This window comes from Sceloporus occidentalis, unplaced genomic scaffold (assembly GCF_023333645.1).
Source record: "Sceloporus occidentalis isolate IW3139 unplaced genomic scaffold, rSceOcc1.0.p SCAF_59, whole genome shotgun sequence".
NCBI lineage: Eukaryota > Metazoa > Chordata > Lepidosauria > Squamata > Phrynosomatidae > Sceloporus > Sceloporus occidentalis.
In genome coordinates this window covers 732310-756281 of record NW_028317039.1, presented here as the reverse complement: position 1 = coordinate 756281, position 23972 = coordinate 732310, and the positions used below count along the sequence as shown (strand labels likewise).

At 39.4% G+C, this 23972-nt stretch overlaps 1 protein-coding gene across 1 annotated transcript in view; it reads right to left on the bottom strand.

The window, feature by feature from the left end:
• Nucleotides 1-23972, bottom strand: part of LOC149287530 (DNA-binding protein SATB2-like) — a 122719-nt gene that overhangs the window by 20701 nt on the left and 78046 nt on the right. The window contains exon 10 of the mRNA XM_089492683.1: nucleotides 6046-6243. Coding sequence (XP_089348809.1) covers nucleotides 6046-6243 — 198 coding nt within the window. The remainder of the gene's footprint in view (nucleotides 1-6045; nucleotides 6244-23972) is intronic.

The window sequence follows — 23972 nt, the reverse complement described above, 5'->3', positions numbered from 1 at the left end:
AAAAGAAAAGAATTGAGGCTTGGAAGACTGATTCTAATAATCTTTGAATTTGGCCTGCATAATGAGGGTATAACGCATTTCAAAAATTCCTGTTATTAGAACAGTTTAACCCTCTAAGCACCATTGATGCATGTTAGGAAGGTAAAATATTAATTAGTTGCATGCCATAGAAAAAAATAAGAGAATATTCACTCATAACAACACAATATATTGCTGTTTTTGAACCTTCATCCGAACTGTTATGCAGAAGACCTAACGTAAGACCTAATCTCTAGTTGAACCAACTATTTTTCTATCTGCTACAAAATAAAAATAAAAACTGATTTGTGTGTAATATAAACCATTATCTTACTTACATATACAGTTGTTAACAGTTTCCATATGTTGATCTATCAAGGAAAAACAAACTTTCCATGGATGGATTTACTGACAATTCTGATCTGGTTTTGCTAACATTTACCAATCATTTACACTTTTCACATTCTCAGAAATTTAAATGACAGCAATGCCCAGCTTTTATTTTCACAGTAATCATTGTTTGCATGGATTTGTGACTTTCCTTTAAACAGAGACATTTTCCCACCAGCAGTAGAAAGTAGAAATATAAACTATTATGAGCAGTCCATGTAAGGTGGCACACTAGTTTTCTAAACAGGAAAATGAGCCATAACAGTTACGACTGCAGATATGATATGCTCGTTAATGCATATGATAGAAGAGTGTCCCCTTTAAATTTCTGTTTGGTGCCGTTACAACTGTATAAGGGGATTTTGCAAAATCTGTCCCGATGCATCCATCTTTGGCTAACAGTAAATGTGTACAAACACATGTCCTACTGCCTGCGCCCATGTGGTAAACTCATTGTCAGTCAGCTTTAGCACTTGTTCAGCAGGTGTTCCAGAAATCTAGTCTTGCAACACTATTATGTATCCCTTTGCATGTCAAGGTAAATACTCATGTGGCAGGCAATACACAAATATCACTATGCTTCATGTATTCAGATTTGTTAACCGTTTCTTAACCATTTTGTTTCTACAAGTAATACCACAGCAGGCTTTCAGTTCTTTTCATGTATGTTTCTTCACCATTGTGTTCAAAGAGAGAGTAATATTTTAGCATTAAATTTATGTTGAATATAAAATCATATTGCAGGCATATAACATTTTGTAGGTATTTTAGTTTTATAATAGATGGTGCCATTACTTTATAAAAACATAGAAGACCTTAATGAGTCTTTAGTCTTGTCTTAGATTCAGGAGAGGTTATACATGTTTAAATTCCCTCACTGTATTGACCTCCACCATTTCTACTGGGAGACTATTCCATTTATCTATTACTTCATCAGTAAAGTAAAACTTCCTTAAATTATATCTAAAACTCTAACCCTCTAACTAATATGTCTCCTCTTTTGAAATAAACTACACTCCTGTACTTTGGCAAATCCCTTTAAATATTGAAATGTTTCTAACACATCTACCCTTCCCCTTCATTCTTCCAAGCTATACATATAAAGATCCCTTTGTCTTTCCTGATAATCTTATTTCTGCAAACCATTTACATATTTTAATAGTCCTCTTCCGAACTCTGTCCAGTATATGTCAATATCCTTCAGCAGTTGGGGTCACCAGAATTGTACACAATAGTTTAAGCGAGATCTGATCAGAGATCCATAAGGTGGCAACAAGTTATACAACCTAGCGCCCTGCTAATGCTTTCTGATGTTTAATTGCATTCCCTGCTTACCACAGAAATAATTACCCCAAGTTCCCCTCTTTTGTTGTCACTGATAGAACAGTGCCTCCAATACTATATTCTGTCATGTAATTTGTATGTTCCAAGTGCATTAAACGGCACCTGTCACACTCTCAACCATTTGTCTAACTTACTTAAATCTCTTGCCATTTGGTTTGTTCCACCAGGAATGTCTAACCTGTTGCAGAACCTTTGTATCATATGCAAAAAGACATATCTTATCATGAAGACCTTTTGTACTATTGCTAATAAAAACATTAAAAAGTATGGGTCCCAATACTGATCCCTGAGGTTCCCCACTCGTAACAAGACCTTCCTCTGAATATACACCATCAACTACAACCTTCCTCTCTCTCAACCATTGCCTCATTTAGTCAACCATTTTAATACTCAAAGCCAAACACTGCAATTTAATTATAAATCAATTATAAGGGACAGTGTCAAATCTGTTCCTGAAATGTACATGTTATATATGCTGCTCGTTCCTGGTCTGTTATTTTACTTACCCCGTAAAAAAAAAAAAAAGATCTCCCTGCTCCCTGTAGTAGACCCATGCTGTTTCTGATATTTCAAACTATTTACAGATATTTAACTACTGACATACTTACTGGTCTGTGGTTACCAAAATCTTCCCTACTACCTCTTTTTGTGAAGTGGTACTACAACTGTCAATCTTCTGGAACTAATCTAAATAGTGACTCGTTAAATAGGTCTGTTAACGGTTTTGACAGACATTTTTTGTTATATTTGTAATAGTTATGCACCACACCCAGTAACTGCTCCCTTATTTCCTTCCCAATTTTTCTACCTATCCAGGTGTCCTACCTATACAGGTTTGAATCTATTTGGCCACTTTAAAGGGACATTTGCCCATTACCTTGGATGCCCCAATGGTCATAGATAATGAAACCCCATGCCCCCTCCCCTAACTAAATGTTAGTCTGTTTGCACCTAAACTTTCCCGGAGTATTACCTTATTCCAAGGACTGCAGCTACCCATCTGTAGCCAGCCAGAATGTGAGGAAGGTGGCAGCAACAGCCAGGGACATCCCAGTAGACCCCCTTGTTTCCATTATAAGGCTCCTCTCTTTACCTTTTATCAGTTTACCTTTAAGCTATACCGGTGGCCAAAATACATCTGCCAAAAAGGGCATTTTCGGCAAAATGCAGAAATAAAAAAAATCTGTGAATGATTAGTATCTGTGACTGAGGGAATGAATGAGTGTCTGTGAATGAATGAGTATATGAATGAGTGTGTGATAGCATGGATGTATAAGTGGGGGGAATAGCATGGCATAGGGAGGCTGTAATCACACTCCTATCTTGCCCAGATTCCAGCCTGACTGGCTGCCGGGGCATGATAGGAGTGTGATTGCTGTTAACAGTTTTATATATATATATATATATATATACACAGTATCTCACAAAATTGAGTACACCCCTCACATTTTTGTAAATATTTTATTATATATCTTTTCATGTGACAACACTGAAGAAATTACACTCTGCTACAATAAGTAGTGCGTGTACAGCCTGGATAACAGTGTAAATTTGTTGTCCCCTCAAAATAACTCAACACACAGCCATTAATGTCTAAACCTTGGCAACAAAAGTGAGTACATCCCTAAGTGGAAATGTCCAAATTGGGCCCAATTAGCCATTTCCCCTCCCTGGTGTCATGTGGCTCGTTAGTGTTACAAGGTTTCAGGTGTGAATGGGGAGCAGGTATGTTAAATTTGGTGTTATCGCTCTTGCACTCTCTCATGCTGGTCACTGGAAGTTCAGCATGGCATCTCATGGCAACAGATGGCCTAGACTATAAGAAGATTGCCAAGACCCTGAAACTGAGCTGCAGCATGGTGGGCAAGACCATACAGTGGTTTCACAGGACAGGTTCCACTCAGAATCACCATGGTCAACCAAAGAAGTTTAGTGCATGTGTTCAGCGTCATATCCAGAGGTTGTCTTTGGGATATATGAGTGCTGGTTGGAGGTCAGCCTGTCAGTGCTCAGACAATACGCCGCACACTGCATCAAATTGGTCATGGCTGTCATCCCGGAAGGAAGCCTCTTCTAAAGATGATGCACAAAAAAGCCTGCAAACAGTTTGCTGAAGACAAGCAGACTAAGGACATGGATTACTGGAACCATGTCCTGTGGTCAAATGAGAGCAAGATAAACTTATTTGGTTCAGATAGTATCAAGCGTGTGGAGAAAACCAGGTGAGGAGTACAAAGACAAGTGTGTCTTGCCTACAGTCAAGCATGGTGGTGGGAGTGTCATGGTCTGGGCCTGCATGAGTGCTGCCGGCACTGGGGAGCTACAGTTAACATTGACACTTTGGGCCCAATTTGGACATTTCCTCTTAGGTGTGTACTCACTTTCGTTGCCAAGGTTTAGACATTAATGGCTGTGTGTTGAGTTATTTTGAGGGGAAAGCAAATTTACACTTTAATACAGGCTGTACACTCACTACATTGTAGCACAGTGTCATTTCTTCAATGTTGTCACATGAAAATATATAATAAAATATTTACAAAAATGTGAGGGGTGTACTCACTTTTGTGAGATACTGTATATATATGTATATAATATTGTTATTGCTTTTTTTGTCCAGTTTTGGTGTGTTAACGACACTTTTATTAAAAGTAAGTAACACACCAAAATTGGACAGAAACATTCAATAACAATATTAATATATATATATATATATATATATATATAATTGTTAACAGCAATCACACTCCTATCATGCCCAGGCAGCCAGCACACGCTGGAATCTGGGTATGCCTGGGGGTCATTTTCAGTTTCGGCCAAGTGAATGCTGAATTTTTGGTTTCGGTCCAGAATTTCTTCTCTATCCTTTCTGTATAACATGCATCCTGGTATGATAACATCCCATTCATTCTGCTCATTGTACCAGGTCTAACATACTGTCAAGAACTTTATAATTCATGTGATTAGTGCATCTCTTAACACAAAGAACTGAGGAAAAATGTATGGTCCAATGTTGTCCTAGATATTCATATGATTGTCTTGTCAGCGTGGGAATTGTAGGTCATGCTGGATGGAGCTTAAGGTTAAAGGAAAGGGGAGGAATAAAGTAGGGAAGAGAGGGCTAAACATGTATATGTCATTGAGCAAATACGCTAGTTAATTCAAGGTAGGGAGCATTTACTTGATTTCATAATAGAACAGAATACTGCTGCATACGATATTTATGCATTGAGCTGGGTAAATACCTCTTATTGATATATATTAATGCTATCTCAGTTATTATATGTTTCTCTTGTGCGCTTTATCAGAGACACATCTACACAAGCAATAAGATCTCTTCTAGTGTAAGCCAGGGGCAGTATTTAAACTACAGAGGGAAGACTGGCAGGAGGTCCCCAATGTAAAGTTTATGAGACAGGAGGCCAGGCAAGGCCTCAGAAGCAATTGGAGAGAAGATCTCTAAGGTGCAGTGTATGAGTTATCTCTCAGATAAGTATAAGTTCCTGGGCTAGTATTACATTCTGATAAACACTTTCAAAATTGTAGCGAATTAACTCTTTCTGAGCTGAATAATTGCAGCTTGGAAAGCACAGTAAGTGTGACTTGGATATAGACAAGAACATAAAAGTCCTAAAACAATATATTTTTTAAAGATTATTTTGACATTTACACATTTCCAGGGATGCCATGGAACATACAAATAACTCCTATTTTCCTTAATTACCCAGTTCTTAATTATTTTTTATCATAATGCACACACTTCAGGAAAATTGTTAGCCGACAGAATATAAATATGCTTGATACAGTACCTCTTGACTATTACTGTAATATGAATGTTACTTTTTGCCACTTTTAGGGAGTGACACTGATATAACATGATGTTTTATAACATGATGTTTTATAACATGACGTTTTCCCTGACTTAAAATGACGTGGATCACATTTGAAACTGAAAGTGTTAAGATAGAAAAAAAACGTTATATCATTTGCCATAATACATGGACCTAGAATCAACTTTTTAAACAAGTCATACAAGGTTTTTGACAAAATGGACCGGAAATAACACAATATGTTATAAGGCTGCAAGGCCAATATTCACCACAGTTGTGGGAGTTGTGAAAAAATAACAAAAACAGATACCCAATGTTCAGATACTTATCAGTGGTGTCACTTCCTTCAGGGAATTAAATATGCTTATTTGGTAATCCATCATTTTTTATGAAGATCAGAAGTTCAATTTCTCGGCTATGAAAATACTTCCTTCTGGCTAATGCCTGTACTCATTTAGCACCTTACCTGCACTGGCTCTGGGGTGAGCTGCACCACATGCTGAAGCCGCTCACTGTGGTGATGACGCGATTCTTCTTCATAAACAGCATCTCGCTCTTGCTGGGGGAGCCCCAGGAAGCGTCGAATGGTGCACAGGTTATCCCACAGTGTACGGTTTTCAGGACTGGGGTTTTCCTTCCAGCGAAGAAGTTCACAGAGCCATCCCTGCAGAAGAAAGAGGAAGTGATATAATTTCAACAATGGAATAGATGCCACAGAGGTTAATGATGAAATTACCGGTAATAGCTTTACATTAAAGAGACACTCCAGCCACCATATGCACTTTAATTTACATGGTTTGCATTTTGCAAATGCATTAGGTGATTCTGCAAAATCCCACATATGCATTTGCCCTTTTCTCGTCCATTAGCTAAATGCTGTACGGGAGATGACTGAACACATCTCAGTACATGTGATATCTTCACCTCCAGTCAGTCTGTTCAGATCTCCATGTGCATGAGCTTCAAACAGCCAATCAGTGGCAAGTAGTCGACATTTGTAATTGCCACTTTTGCCCCCAAAACAGCCTGTCTGTGCCATTCTTGATCCCAAACAGCCATGTAATTGCCATCTTTGCCACCAAACAGGTTTTCAGTGTTTGAAAAGAGCATGCCTGTGCCATCTTTGTTACCAAACGGCTTGTCAGTACCTAAAATAGCCTGCCTCTGTAATCTTGCCAACAGCCTGTCTGTACCATCTTTGCAACCAAACAGCTTGCCAGTGCCCCCAAATACCTTATCAGTGTGCCCAAACAGCTTGCCAGTGCCCCAAAACAAATTGTCTGCATCATCTTTGTCACCAAACAGCCTGCCTGTCCTCACTTTGCAACCAAGCATATTGGCAGTGCCCCCAGATTGCGTCATCTTTGCCACCAAACACATTGCCTGTTCCATCTTTGCCACCAGCCTGCCTGTGCCCTGTTTGCCCCCACAAACAATTACACATCCATGCTAACACACAAACACTTGTGTTCATGCACACACACACACACGCATACACAAGTACACATATACAGTCATGTTAACATACACACTTATACATACAATCTCATTCTAAAATACATTCCTTAAAATGTTGTCATAAAAAATATTTTTTGTAATAAACATATATACGGTATACCTTTTATCTCTTGTCCTGTCATAAAATTTTCTGGCCCTTACCCAAAACCAATGCCCACGTTGGAGAATGCACTAATCTTTTACGTTTATGTACACTTTGTGTCAATACTGCTAACCAATCCCAGAGTGTTCTCAGCTCTTCACATTACATACCTGTTCAAAGCTCGTTTGCTGAAGGATGGGTATCCTACAGCATGAGCCCTGTATGCTGTTAACAGTTGTGATTGAAACACCAATTTTGACATGGTTTAAAGTGCACCGTGATCAGAGCCGGCCTTAGGTGTTCTGGCGCCCTGTGCGGACTACTCCTCTGGCGCCCCCCATCCCAAAAAAAGAAAGGAATAAAAACTTGTAACAAAACCCCAATCACTATATACTACGCCAAACATTGATGTGGTCTAGGCCTACCACTTAAATGTCTGGCTTAGTAGTAGGGATGCACCGAAACGAATTCTGGACTGAAACCGAAAGTGCACCATTTACCTGGCCAAAACCGAATATGACCCCCCCCACACCATAAAAAATCTAACACTTTTATTTAAAGTAAGTAACACACCAAAATAGGAGAAAACAATTAAATAATATTATATATATATATATATATATATATATAAAGTCCAAAAATAGTTACCGGCACTCCAGAGACTTTCCAAATAACCACACAAACAACTTCGGTTTTCAAGTCTATATATATCATATATATATATGATTAACAGCAATCACATTCCTATCATGCCCAGGCATACCCAGATTCCAGGATTTACTCGCAGACTTGGCATGATAGGAGTATGATTGCCCTATCTACCCCTTCTCACTCTCTTCTGCCGTATCTACCCCTTCTCACTCCCTTCTCCCTATCTACCCCCTTTCCCCTGTCTCAACTCCCTTCTCCCTATATACGCCCTCCTAACTATCTACCCTTTCCCTCTTTGAAGTTCACTTACCTTTCAGGAGTCCTGCGGTGGGGGTGCAAGGCCTCTGCCTCCCAGCTCTGCCACTGTATGGAACAGTATAGAATGATGGGAGTTATGATGTACTTTTAGAGCATAATTAGATCATGAAAAAGACATTGGAAATGGTACAGCATAACACCCATCACTCTCACACACTTACCAATCCGCACATATACCAATCCACACGTATATACCAATCCACATGCATACCAATCCACATGCATACCAATCCACACGCATACCAATCCACACGCATACCAATCCACACGCATACCAATCCCCACGCATATCAATCCACACGTATACCAATCCACACGTATACACTAATCCACACATATATACCAATCCACACATATACCAATCCACACACATACCAATCCACACATACTAATCCACACATATATACCAATCCACACATACTAATCCACACATATATACCAATCCACACACATACCGATCCAGACGTATACCAATCCACACATATATACACTAATCCACACACATACCAATCCACTCTCACTGAATGCTTTCCTACCTTTCCTCTTTTCTCCTTACAGCTTCTTTTCCTCCTCTTCGTTCTTCTTCTTCAGTTCTTCTGTCTTCTTCCGGGTCAGAGGGCACGGACAGCGGTGGGCGCGGCTTCAGTGCTGTGCGCCGGGATCTGACAACAAACCCCGGCGCACAGCAGCTGTTGCCGCGCGGATCACAAGGGAGCGGTATCGGAGGTCTTTAACCCCTTAACGACAATTGCCGGTCCTGGCACGACACGGAAAAGCATGTGCTTTACGACAATTGACGTGCCAGGACCGGCACGTCTTTAAACGGGTGCAGAAAGCGATCTGTTTTCGCTTTCTGCACCCAAAAAACGTTGCTGAATGCCTCGACCTCGAGGCATTCAGCAACGCCGCGATCGGAACGAAGGGGCCATCTCTGGCCCCTCCACGGGGCGTCAACATCCGCCATACTTTGTATGGCGGCGGACGCCCGTTTTAAAAGCGTTTAGGAGGCGATCGACGATCGCCTCCTAAACTTAAATGGTGTCGCTGGAATGCCTCGATCAGGAGGCATCCAGCGACACCAAACACTTACCTTTCGATGGGCTGTGACCGCTCCGGAGAGCGGCCACAGCCGCAGCTGCCAGTGATCTTCGCCATCAAGCAAGATGGCCGCTGCCCTGTAACAGGAACCAACAAATTTTAAAAGTTCGCTAGATGGTCCAGACCATCTAGAGAACTTTGGCTCCACTTGCAGGTTGAATACAGGTACTGCATTCACCATGCAAGTCAATGGAACCCAGCTTTCTAATCACAGTGTGATTAGTAAAAATAAATTAAAAATAATTAGAAAAAAACAGTAAAAAACTAGTAAAATGTAAAAATCATTTCCCACTGATGTCACTATCAGGGGAACCTCCAAGTTGAAAAAAAATGTTAAAATTTTTTTTTTAAAAAGACAAAAAAATATATATATATATAAAAAATATATTTTTGTGAGCAAGTCCTAAAATTAGCATATTAGCTTAAAACAATTCTCGCATGGAAAGAGTTAAAATACTGGCATATTAAATGCCCGTGGGGTGTCTACTTTTAAAAAAGGTATGATTTGATGGGGTAAATTGAATTGGCCAGGTTCAACAACGTCCCAATTAACACCGGGGGAAGGATGGCCACACACCTAATTTCCAATTAGAAAAATGCACACGTACCAAATGTGGCCTTTTAGTTCCCACAAAAATGACAAACCCATGCATGTGGGGTATCACTGCACTCAGGAGATGTTGCTGAACACATTATGGGATGTCGTGTGACAGCGGCATATACCAGGAGCTGTATATTCATACATAAAGTAGGTGTGTGTGGGAAAAATACACACACAAAAATACTACTGCAAACTTTGAAAACATGCTGGTGGTAAAATGTGTGCATGCAAAGAGTTAAAATACCAGCATTTAAAATACCCTGTGGTGTCTAGTTTTGAAAAATATATGGTTTTGTTGGGCACACTGAAATGGCCCGGCTCAAAGATGTACCAAATAGGGCATGGGCAGTGAATCCCCAAATGCCAAAGTTCAACATTGAAAAATGCGCATGCCCCAAATGTGGCCCTTTTGCCCCCAAACAGCCAGGCAAAATCATTCATGTGAGGTATCGCTGTACTCAGGAGATGTTGCTGAACACATATTGGGGTGTTTTGTGATAGTGACATATACGAGAACCTTTTAATTCATACCTGAAGTAAAATGTGTGTGACAAAACAAATGCAAAAAAATGACTACCACAAAGTTTGACAAAAACTGGTGGTAGATATGGTGCATGGAAAGAGTTAAAATACTAGCATTTGGAATACCCTGGACTGTCTAGTTTTCAAAAATATATGATTTGATGGGGTAAATTGCATTGGCCGGGTTCAAAGATACCCGAAATGGCACATGGGGGGAAGAATTACCAGATTTGGAAAAAATGGCTTTGAAATAGCAAAACGCTACCTGTACTTATTGCCCCATAATGGGTAGAAAAAAGCAAAAAAACATAAAAACATTGGGTATTTCTAAACTCAGGACAAATAGTAGAATCCATTTAGCAGGTTTTTTCATTACCTTTTATAGATGAGTAAAAGATTTTTCAACTAAAAGTTAGAAACAGTCATTTTTTTCTAAATTTTTCACCATATTTTATACTTTTTTTAGTAGTAAATAATATGATACAATCAAAACAATGTCATCTAAAGAAAGCCCTTCTTGTCCTGAAAAAAACAATATCTAATGTGTGTGGGTTCAGTAAACGGGAAAGAAGAAAATTACAGCTAAACACAAGCAGCGCAGAAATGTTAAAAAGGCCATTGTCACGAAGGGTACAAAAAGTAAAATCAGCCTTTGTCACGAAGGGGTTAACAGACCTCCGGCTCCCTTGAGTGATGTTAAGCCGGGTTCAAGGGAGATCCTCGAACCGGCTTAAAATCACTCAAGGGAGCCGGAGGTCTGTTAAAGACCTCCGATACCGCTCCCTTGCGAGCCTGCTCCTCCAGCGGCGGACATTACTGTCCGTCTCTGGAGGGGTGCCGGGTGCCCCCCCCCGCCGCTAGGTACGCTGCTGGCGGCGGCGCCCCCTGGGGTGTGGCGCCCTGTGCGGTCGCACACCCCAAAGGCCGGCCCTGACCGTGATTGATCCTAGGCTTTATGTCCTGCCCAGTGTGACCAACCCACACTGACATGGATTTTATATGTATAGCTATAGGAGAATGAATCATGCTACAAAATTCTTCATAGTTAGCTTCATAACTTATGTAATTCTCAGCAGATATTGTTTTGGGGTATATGCAGTAGGCAGCTACAGCCACAGACAACAGTGTATTATTGCTGGTGGAAGTAAATGTGATAGTATTAATTATTAATTAACATAATCACTTCCTTACAATAAATAGTTTAAAAAATAGTGTAGAACAGTTTTATTTCCCTTCCAACGTGTTCTTTTTGAACACTAGTTGAAGAAAGCTCTTTGCAACTAACATTTTACGATTCTGAACATGTACCATTTGTTCTGTTATTACCCTAGTCATTGACCTCACTTTCACATTAAAGGTACATTTATGTCTAAGCTATATAATATCTAAAGCCACAGAGAATGAAAAAGAAAATAACACACTGAGGTGAGCTTTTATCTATCAGGTGGTAAACAAATTAAAATGACTTGTGCAGTTTAGGTTAGAAACTGCTATAGAACTGATTGTAAGTTGATAGACATCACCCCCCTTTTACCTAATGTTTACATCTGTCATATCTTGTTATTGAATCTAGCCAGGGCCGGAGCCTAGGGTGCCTACTTGGAGGGGACGCCGGCAGCCATGCAGCCTGCAGCCGCGAACCGCTGGCCGCGGTCACTTGATGGGAGGCAGGCAGCCGTGCAGGCAGTGCAGGCTGCAGCTGCTTGCCGCTGGCCGCGGTCATTCAGGAAGCAAGGCCGCGGCTCGCGATCACGATGGGGACGCGTGGGAGCGAGTCAGCCAGTTGAGGGGGGCTTGTTGGGGTGGAGCCAGGGGGAAGCAAAATTATGTTTTGCCTAGGGTGGCAAAAATCCTTGCACCTGCCCTAAATATAGCACTGCATAAATTGGTAGAACTGTATAAAATTTGAATGTTATACAATGGCTTTTTCACTTTATAGAATTTATTATCTATTATAACGATAGGAATGTCTTTGAAAATAATCATGGAACCCTATGTAAACTTAGTTCCAGACATACAACTGCATACACTCAATATGTTGCATATCTAACCTTTACCTAAATGTATTTGTTAAGTGCAGCAAAGCGAGTTTGTGTTATACAGATTGAACTACTAACACTTCAACTTTAATGCCCCTAGTAACTCTATTACAATCCTACCCCTAAACAAAAAATAAATAAGGGGGGGCAAGATTTGATTATCTTCACTGTGTTGGCTAAGGCAGAAACACCAGCTGTTCTTATTGTGGCTTGTCTTCCTAGCAGCCTTGATGTTAATAGCCTGCTCATTCCTTTTTCTCTTACGCATGCTGGCTGCAAAGCACAGAGCAGAAAGAGAGGGCTCCAGCCCATCTGTAGCAGCTGTAGGCACTGAACTGTGAAGGCACTGGGGATTTATTGGGTAATCTGTAACACAAGACTGCCTTGTTTTTACAAGAGAAAGGCCACTTTTGCACAGACCTGGAAGTAGGAATCAGTGAAACAGCACTGCTCTGTAAAGTAACGGTTAAATAACTAGACATTGCTTCTTTTTGTAGAAATTTTTGGGTATAAAACTTTTGGGTACATATGTTGGGATATAACTCCATTCTTTAGTAGAATCACATATTTAAGGATCCCTAACAGAAACAGGTCCATTTCACAAACATACATGAAATAAATGTCTACGACACAGACAGAATACTGATTAGCAAACCAAACCAAGGAAAAAATATCACACACCAAACCAGTACACAATTTTGACTGGTGCAAAGAAGGAGCCAACAAGGACCAAACCTTCACAGGACAAAGTGGAACAAGTAGAGTGATATACCGAACCACAACACATAGAATGGTATGCCCAAATCACAAACATATTATCATTGCTTATCACAAGACATAGTGGAAATTAAGAATCTCAATGTTAAAGTGTTGTTATATAATTAGGTACATGTACATGGAGCTACCTGGCAGTGAAGGTTTAAGACTTTGAATCTTCAATATTGTAATTACATACAAGAAACATAGTGGATGGTTTCATTGGTAATAAGATCAATTAATTTATGGGGCACTGATCTGACACAAGCCTTGTGGAAGGCTAATAAGTAGTAAGTGGTTATATGTAATAAGTGGTTGTATGCGTACTTTTAGCCCATGTCAATGTCATTAGCACAGACTGCAATGTAATTCTGGGAGAATAAGCTTTTGTATTTTACCAAGAATGAGTTTGATTTGTTTTGCTGGGTTTTGTAAAGTCACCTCTACCACTAATATTCTAATGAACCCACTACAGCACAAAAATATGCAACAGCTTCAATCACAATGCTCAGTGTGTACACAGCTGCCAAAATAATTAGCTTACGAATGTATCAGCTGGTTTTGTGACTTTTATAAATAATAACCAACATGCACAACAGAAATATTATGAGCTAATATTAGCAATCATTTGCACAGTAATTGGGAGTTATATATCTGCCATACAGATGGGTAGTGAGATTCACATTACAAAACAGACACAGACATCCAGTAACATTAACCCCTTAAGGACCGGGCTCATTTTTCGTTTTGTACCCTGTGGGACCGAGGCTGTTTTGACACTTTTGTGGTGCTTGTGTTCAGCTGTAATTTTCTCCACACCCATTTAGTGTACCCACATAAGTTATATATTGTTTTTTTCAGGACAAGATGGGCTTTCTTCAGATACCATTATTTTGATCGTATCATCTTATTTACTATAAAAAAAATTAAAAAAACATGGTGAAAAATTGAAAAAAAACCACATTTTATGACTTTTATTTGAAAAATCTTTTACTCACCTAAAAAAGCAAGTAAAAAAACTAGCTAAATAGATTCTACTACTTGTCCTGAGTTTAGAAATACCCAATGTTTTTATGTTTTTTTGCTGTTTTTTGTAAGTTATAGGGCAATAAGTACAAGCAGCGTTTTATGATTTCCAAATCTTTTTTAACAAATCTGGTCAGTCTGCCTCTATCTCCTCTTTGGAACATCTTTGAAGCCGGTTAACTCAATTTAACCCATTCAAACCATATATTTTTGAAAACTAGACACCCCAGGGTATTCCAAATGCTGTTATTTTAACCCTTTCCATGCACCAATTATACAACTACACTTTGTCAAACTTTGTAATAGTAATTTTTTTTTATTTTTTTTCACACAAATTGTACTTTAGTTATAGATATACAGGTCCTGGTATATGCCACTGTCAAACAACACGCCAATGTGTGTTCAGGAACATCTCCTGAGTGCAGTGATACCCGACATGCATGGGTTTGTCGGGTTGTTTCAGATTTAAAATGCCACATTTGGGAAGTGCGCTTTTTTTCTCCATTTTGGTCAGTCTGTACCTATGCCCTATCTTTGAGCTAGGCCACTCCAATTTACCCCATCAGCCATTTTTTTTATATATTAGACACCCCTTGGGTATTTGAAGTGCTTTTATTTTAACTCTTTGTTGAGATTTTTGAGAAATTTTAGCACTTGCTCAAAATAATAAACTTTATTTTTTAATTTTATTTTATTTTTTTAATACTTTTTTTATATATTTTTTTTACACATTTTGCTGGTACTGGATGGTTCATCTAGTGACATCACTGCATAATTATTTTTAAATGTTAGCACATTTTTTTTAATTTTTTTTTTCCATTTTTTATTTATTTTTATTTTTTTTGAATATTTTACTAATCACATAGTGATTAGAAAGCTGGGCTCCATTGACTTGCATGGTTGAATGCAGTACCTGTATTCAACCAGCAAGTGGAGCCAGTTCTCTAGAGGGTCTGGAGACCCTCTAGCGAACTTTTTCGTCTTTATTGTTTTATTTCCCGGGCCGCCGCCATCTTGCTTGATGGCGAAGATCACCGGCAGCGGCGGCTGTGACCGCAGCCCACCCAGAGGTAAGTGTTTGGTGTCGCTGGATGCCTCCTGATCGAGGCATTCCAGCGACACCATTTAAGTTTAGGAGGCGATCGTTGATCGCCTCCTAAACGCTTTTAAAACGGGCGTCCGCCGCCATACAATGTATGGCGGCTGTTGACGCCCCGGGGAGGGGCCAGACATGGCCCCCGATGCCGATCTCGGCCTTGCTGAATGCCTCGACATCGAGGCATTGCAGCAAGGCCGTTTAAGCGAAGAAAGTGATCCTTGATCACTTTCTAAGCTTATTTAATTTTTTGACGGTTCAGGACCGTCAAAGGTCATTTAGTGACCTTCTTGTTATGACGGTCCTGAACCGGCAAAGGTCGCGAAGGGGTTAATGTGAAGCTAAATCTCTATGTGAAAAGCACACAAACTAAATTGCTTGAATTGCTTGAGATCCAAAAATAATATATTTAAAAAGACAATGCTTTTAAACAAAAATACCTGTAATGCTCTCAGAATTATATTTATTACACAAATCTGGCACAGATTTACATGCATAGTGAGTATGTATAATGAAGGCCACCAAACTCAGTGTTTATGGTGCCCAGTGCAGTTCTGGGAGAATAACTGTTCACAGATTCTCAATCATGAAATACAGCTGCAATTTCTCCTTAAAATTAGAGAATCAAAATGACACATTTACACACATCTGATTCTTTACAGTAGTCCTCTTACATCAGAACTTGGACCCAATAACTTAATATCCCTGTGACTTGGAAAAACTCAAGTGATCATCAACATCAGTTAGCTACTTTCTTAACGTACACATTACCTTCATATACTACAACGTTTTCACCTGCCTAAGTATCATAGGTCTCAGTAGCAGTATCAGTAGTTTGAGAGCTATGCAGAAACCCATAATCACCTTGTATTATATTGCATAGACCCTAGCTAGTGAAAGAAACATTAAATATGTCAAGTTAAAGACTAAAGTATTAAACCAGTATCACAACCTCATGCTGACGAGTCCCATTAAAGAAAAAACAGCTGTCCATGAGTGGTGGTCTGGCTACTGCACCTCTTTCCTGAGCTTTGTCTGAAGGCTGTAGTACATTCACCTTTTAGGAATAAAGTACTGTATTTGCTCGATTATAAGACGACCCTGATTATAAGACGATCCCCCCAAATCTGAATATTAATTTAGGAAAAAAAGAAAAAGCCTTAATATAAGACGACCCTATAGGAAAAAAGTTTTACCAGTAAATGTTAATTCATGTAAACTATTTTTTTTAATAAAAGCTATGATTGAGAAAAATATTTTGGTTTTATTTCCTTCTATTTTCCAACCTGCCCCCCCAGTTATGCACATCTGCCCCAGAAATGCCTTATACCACCTATATGCCACTGTGCCCCATGATATGCCTTTTAACCCTATATGCCCCCATGATATGCCTTTTGACCCCCTATGTGCCACTCTGCCTCCAGAAATGCCTTATACCCCTATATGCCACTCTGGCATTAAGTGGGTTAAAAGGCATATTATGGGGCAGAGTGGCATATAGGGAGGTTTCAGGCATTTCAGGAGGCAGAGTGGCGTATAGAGCGTTAAAAAGGCATTTCTGGAGGCAGAGTGGCATTAAGGGGTTTAAACGGCATTTCATAGAACACTCTGCCTCCAGAAATGCCTTATGCCCCCCATTTAACACTCCCCTGCCCCCCCCAACTTACCGGTGCTTCTGACTCCCCTGTCATGCAGCCGGGGCAGCGTGTAGATGTCTACACTTACGCTGCAGCCGGATGGAGGTGTGACTAGCAACGGGGGTTGTCTGCGTCCATCGCCGGGAACTCTGATCTCAACCCCCGCTGCTAGCCACACCTCCTTCCGGCTGCAGCGTAAGTTGTCTACGCGAATCGCGTAGACACTGCCCCGGCTGCACACCGGGGACTCAGAAGCACTGGTAAGTCGGGCGGGGGGACAGGAGGATCCAGGTCCCCTGCAGCTGCGGGGGATCTGGATCTTAGTCGTGTCATAGTCAGACTTATTTGAGGTCTGATTATAAGACGACCCCGATTATAAGACGAGGGGTATTTTTCAGAGCATTTGCTCTGAAAAAACTTCGTCTTATAATCGAGCAAATATGGTATTTAGAGATCAAGGTCAAAGAATATTATTCTGACTTCCCTGAATGAAATTGTTTGTAGCATGGATATATGATGATAATAATAATAAAAAGAAGAATTTACCAGCTAATTAATCCAATGACCTACACTATATAACCAAAAGAATGTGGACACTTGGACAATAATATGAAGCTGACTCCACCTTCTAACAGCCTCTATTTCTGGGTCTGTGGGAATTTGTGCCAATTCAGCCAAAATTGTGTATGTGAGGCCCTTTCACTGATGTTTGACAAGAAGACATGGGTCGCGATTGGCGTTCCAGTTCATCCCTATGGCGTTCAATGGGGTTATGGTCAGGTCACTCTTGTTCCTTCACACCAAACTCTTCAAACTATATCCTTACGGACCTTGTTTTGTGCACAGTGACACAGTCATGCTGGAACAGGAAAGGGCCATCCACACACCAGTTCTACAACGTTGGAAGCATGCAATTGTCTAAAATGTCTTTGCATGATGTAGCCTTAACATTACTGTTCAGAAAAACAGTACTTCTAGAAAGTGAAGGTTGATTCATCACTCCAGAGCACTTGTCCAGTAGAGGTGTGCTTTACACCACTCTAGCTTGTCATTGCACATAGTGATCTTCAGCTTGTGTGCAGCTGCCTGATACAATGGAAACCCATTTCATGATGCTTTTGACGGTCAGTGCTTGTGCTGATGTTGCTTCCAGAGGCAGTTTGGAAAACTGTTAGTGAGTGATGCTACAGCAGACCCCGCTCTATGAGCATGCTCTACCACAACGTAGTTACTCCTAGGTAATTCCAGTTCAGAATAATAGCAATTACAGTGGACCAGAACAGATCTAGTAGGGCAGACATTTCATAAACTGACTTGTGGGGATTTTTAACTTAGCAATGGGTGTGGCTAAAATAACTAAACTAAATAATTAGGAGGTATCCACATACTTTTGGTCATTTAGCATTTATCGGCATTCTTCCTACTGTAATCATAATTTTATATTTTTGCTTCTGGTAAGCTGAGTTATATGGGTTCATAGGGGACTTATTCATACAATATGCGGTATTTGCAGATAAATAGCCTTAGCAAAATGAGTCAAACAGAAGCTATCTGTAACAACATTAAAGGGTCACACCATTTTCCCAGGCAGAATATGTGATTATGTTACCACAATGCTTTCCACAAAGTGTTGGAGTGTTTCGCTGGGAATTTTGCCCACTCATCCAGAAGAGTACTTGCGGGGTTGGACACTGATGTTGATCGAGAAGGTCTGGCTTGCAATCTCCGTTCCAGTTCATCTCAAAGCTGTTCGATGGGGTTGAGGTCAGGGGTCTGTGCTGGCCGTCAAGTTCTTCCACACCAAACTCTTCCAACCATGTCTTTATTGACCTTGCGTTGTGCACTGAGGCACATTCATGCTAGAATAGTTTCTTTCTCAAACTGCTCCCACAAAATTGGAAGCATAGCACTGTCCAAATGTTTTGGTATGTCCCCTTCAGCATACCAAGACATTTTAGACAATGTGGAAACTGTTATAACTGCAAAGGGGGTCCAACTACATATTAATGTCTGTCTATTTAGAATGTGATGTCATAGAATCAACGATCGCCTCCTAAAGTTAAATGGTGTCGCTGGAATGCCTCGATCAGGAGGCATCCAGCGACACCAAACACTTACCTTTGGATGGGCTGTGACCGCTCCGGAGAGCGGTCACAGCCGCAGCTGCCGGTGATCTTCGCCATTAGCAAGATGGCGGCGGCCCGGGAAAAAAAACAATAAAGAAGAAAGAGTTCGCTAGACGGTCTCCAGACCCTCTAGAGAACTCTGGCTCCACTTGCAGGTTGAATACAGGTACTGCATTCAACCAAGCAAGTCAATGGAACCCAGCTTTCTAATCACTATGTGATTAGTAAAATATTCAAAAAATAAATAAAAAATGGAAAAAAAAAATTTAAAAAAATGTGCTAACATTTAAAAATAATTATGCAGTGATGTCACTTGATGCAAAATGTGTAAAAAAAATATAAAAAAGTATAAAAAAAATAAAATAAAATAATAAAGTTTATTATTTTGAGCAAGTGCTAAAATTTCTCAAAAATCTCAACAAAGAGTTAAAATAAAAGCACTTCAAATACCCAAGGGGTGTCTAATATATAAAAAAATGGCTGATGGGGTAAATTGGAGTGGCAGAGCTCAAAGATAGGGCATAGGTACAGACTGACCAAAATGGAGAAAAAAAGCACACTTCCCAAATGTGGCATTTTAAATCTCAAACAACCTGACAAACCCATGCATGTCGGGAGATGTTCCTGAACACACATTGGGGGGTTGTTTGACAGTGACATATACCAGGACCTGTATATCTATAACTAAAGTACAATTTGTGTGGAAAAAAAAAAATAAAAAATTACTATTACAAAGTTTGACAAAGTATAGTTCTATAATTGGTGCATGGAAAGGGTTAAAATAACAGCATTTGGAATACCCTGGGGTGTCTAGTTTTCAAAAATATATGGTTTGATGGGGTTAAATTGAGTTAACCGGCTTCAAAGATATTCCAAAGAGGAGATGGAGGCAGACTGACCGGATTTGTTAAAAAAGATTTGGAAATCATAAAATGCTGCTTGTACTTATTGCCCTATAACTTACAAAAAACAGCAAAAAAACATAAAAACATTGGGTATTTCTAAACTCAGGACAAGTAGTAGAATCTATTTAGCTAGTTTTTTACTTGCTTTTTTAGGTGAGTAAAAGATTTTTCAAATAAAAGTCATAAAATGTGTATTTTTTTCAATTTTTCACCATGTTTTTTTTATTTTTTTATAGTAAATAAGATGATACGGTCAAAATAATGGTATCTGAAGAAAGCCCATCTTGTCCTGAAAAAAACAATATATAACTTATGTGGGTACACTAAATGGGTGAGGAGAAAATTACAGCTGAACACAAGCACCACAAAAGTGTCAAAACAGCCTCGGTCCCACAGGGTACAAAAAGAAAAATGAGCCCGGTCCTTAAGGGGTTAAAAGAGAGGGAAGTTGTTATGTCAATATACTCAGTTAATGAAAACAATGATCCATACATACATAAAGTAACCTGAATATAAACAATGACCTAGAGTAAGTGAAGTTTTTAAGCAGGTATAAGAATGGACCAGCTTGTTGGATCCTTCCAAAGTCATGTTCAGTGAGAATTTGCCAAACTATTAACCATGCAGAGGGCTATAGCCTTCGCCAGGAGTCCTAGCTAACAGCCTTATGCTTGACACTGGTATTGTTAGATCTATTACATGCGGGACACACAGCTCTTGCTAAAGCCTCTCATAAAACCATCCGTTATAGCCTGCTCAACTTTGATATTTACACGAGGAGGAAGAAAAAAAGAGAGAAAGAGAGAGAGAAAGGGCACGTTTGCAAATCCAATTGTGCCTTTTTTACATTTACTGCACGTTTTCCACATATGTCATTTATTACAGAGTGGAAAACCGTTAAATGCACAGTAGTTTTGCCAAGTAGCATTATGTATTTAGCAGCTTCAGTCATTTAACAGTTCCAACCCTCATTATTTTTTGCCATGTGGTACATAGGGGGGTTTCTGTATGTACTCATTTAGCAGTTTAAGAAGGATTCTAGTGGTTTTCGCTACAATGCATTTCATGGAAAGGCAGGATACTTAAGGGGACTGTGTATGAACAACCCTAACATGCTGTGCTTTTAATATATTGGTTTATCAATCAAACAAAACAGTCTGAATAAGCCATATTTGCCACTGTTGCAGTACTAATGAAGAAAAGCACTTTAACCCTTTCATTAACAATGAGGCGGTAATGTATTTTCACAGGCAAATTGAAATATTTAGAAAGGGAAAACTATATTCTATATAAAGATATATTGTTAATCCTATAATGATTTGTGTACCTGCATGGGTCTTATCCCTTACTAGTGAGATCTAACAAAATCTAAACAGCTGTATGTAGGTGGAATGCTCAAGCTCATTCAATTCCATCCCATGGCTATGTTCATAGCTAGGTGTAAAGTAGTAGGCATTTGCCTATGTTTGGGCAAGGCAACAAAATAAGTGGCATAACTGGTGACGTTTAGTTCTTTATAAACTGGATTTTTGGAGAACTAGTAGCTGAATTATTTATTTACAAGTGTATTCTTTCTCACAAATGCGATATTATATCTACACAGTGAGACCACAAGTGATAGTGAGAGTTTTAGGCAGCGGCACTAATACTGAGCACATTAAGTATTAACTCTATTTTCTCAAAGACCGTAGAATGGCAGTTTATTTGCCACTTATTTCTGTATCCGTGGTACGTTACCAGTCCAGGGCACCATGGCAAGATAATTAGATGTGCTCTGACTTCTATATATATTTATATATATATATATATATATATATATATATATTATACATAGCGCACGCAAGTAAAAATATAAATTCACACAAAGTCTCCAGCTTGGCTGGCTGCATAAATGTATCTTTGTTGTCTGGCTCTCATTATCAAACCACTTGGCTCTGGTACCACCAACATAATTCATCTTAAGCCCCATAAACAGCATCCGTGTGTTCAATACCTTATTTAGAAGATTCCTTTAAGTGAGTTTTATTTTCTCTTATTAAACTTGCACAATGGTGGTAACCTCACCCAGAATTTTGGTCATTAACTGCAAAATCCATGAAAAGTCTGGATGACTTATATGTCCCTTATGGGATGTTAGGTCTTTTTGGTAACGTCTGTGAAATGTTTCCTTATTACAAAGCCTTGGAAATATCTGTGAAAATTTAAAACAGGCAGAGTCTTTACTTATGGTAGCATATGCCATGACCAATCAGGTATAAGTTTCACATCATCACAGAATTCTCATGGAGAGACAGTTCTCCCATTTTGACATCAACTAGAACATTAAATATCCCGTGGAAGTTATGGTCCTGCGGAAATATAGACCATATTACTTAAAGATTAGTGTTCTGTGCAGGGGCAGGCTGGCCAAAATTCTTAAAAAAGAGCTGGTCTGACTTGGCCTGGCCCAATCACGGAGCAAGTAAGTCAGCGGGATTGCGTAAAGTGACAGTGTATGCAAACAGCTAGAATGATGATTTCAAGAAGGTAGTATGCGGAAGATCTTTGAAGCCGGTCAGTTCATTTTACCCAACCAAATGGTATAATTTTGAAAAACTAGACAACCCATGTGGTCATTCTGCCCCATGTCATATTTGGGACATCATTGAACCCGGCCAATTCAACTTACCCAATTAAACCATAAATTTATAAAAACTAGACACCCCAAGGTATTTTAACCAATTTCATGCACTAATTTTACCACCAGCCTTTGTCAAGGTTTGAAGTAGCACTTTTTTGTGTGTGTGTTTTTCATACACATTCTAATTTAGGTATGATTTTACAGCTTCTGGTATACATCACTGCCAAACAACACCCCAATATGTGTTTAGCAACATCTCCTGAGTACAGCGATACCACCAATACATAGGTTTGCCTGGTTGTTTGGGTGTTAATGGGCCACATTTGGGAGGTGCGCATTTTTCAGTGTTGGACTTTGACATTTGGTCATTCTGTGTCCATACCCGGTTTGGGACATCTTAGAACACGGCCAATTCAATTTACCCATATATTTTTGAAAACTAGACACCCTAGGGTAGTTTCAATGCTTGTATTTTAACTATTTCCATGCCAGACTTTTTGGGAGGTTACAGCGCCAGTTTTAGGACTTAATTATAAATGTATTTATTTTTTATTTTATTTTTTTTTTTGGACATATTTTCTTTAAACTGGATGATTCCCTTTATGATATCATAGTGACATGTCGCGGGGTCTTTTGTATTTTTTAAATGTTATCACATTTGTATTTATTGATTTTTTTTTACTATATTTAAATATTTTTTTATACATTTTTTTTTATTTTAGTAATTAGTGAGCTGGGCTCCATTGACCTGCATGGTTGGCTGCATTACCTGTTGGTAAAGACCCTCTAGGTGTTTTGAACCACTCCTAGGAGCAATCAAACTGAGCCCATGTTGCTGAATGCCTCTATATTGAGCAATGCTGGGCGAATTTAGGAGGCGATAATTTTTCTTAGCTGCTGGGCACGCCCATATTAAAAAAGGCATATAGCCTTTCAATATGGTGAGTAAGATTACTCCTAGGAGTAGTCGGACGGGGCACTTACATTTTCTTGTGTATCACACAAAAGTGAGTACACCCCTCACATTTTTGTAAATATTTTATTATATCTTTTCATGTGACAACACTGAAGAAATGACACTCAGCTACAATGTAGAGTAGTGAGTGTACAGCCTGCGTAACAGTGTAATTTTGCTGTCCCCTCAAAATAACTCAACACACAGCCATTAATGTCTAAACCTTGGCAACAAAAGTGAGTACATCCCTAAGTGGAAATGTCTAAATTGGGCCCAATTAGCCATTTTCCCTCCCCGGTGTCATGTGACTTATTAGTGTTACAAGGTCTCAGGTGTGAATGGGGAACAAGTGTGATAAATTTGGTGCTCTCACACTCTCTCATACTGGTCACTGGAAGTTCAACATGGCACCTCATGGCAAAGAACTCTCTGAGGATCTGAAT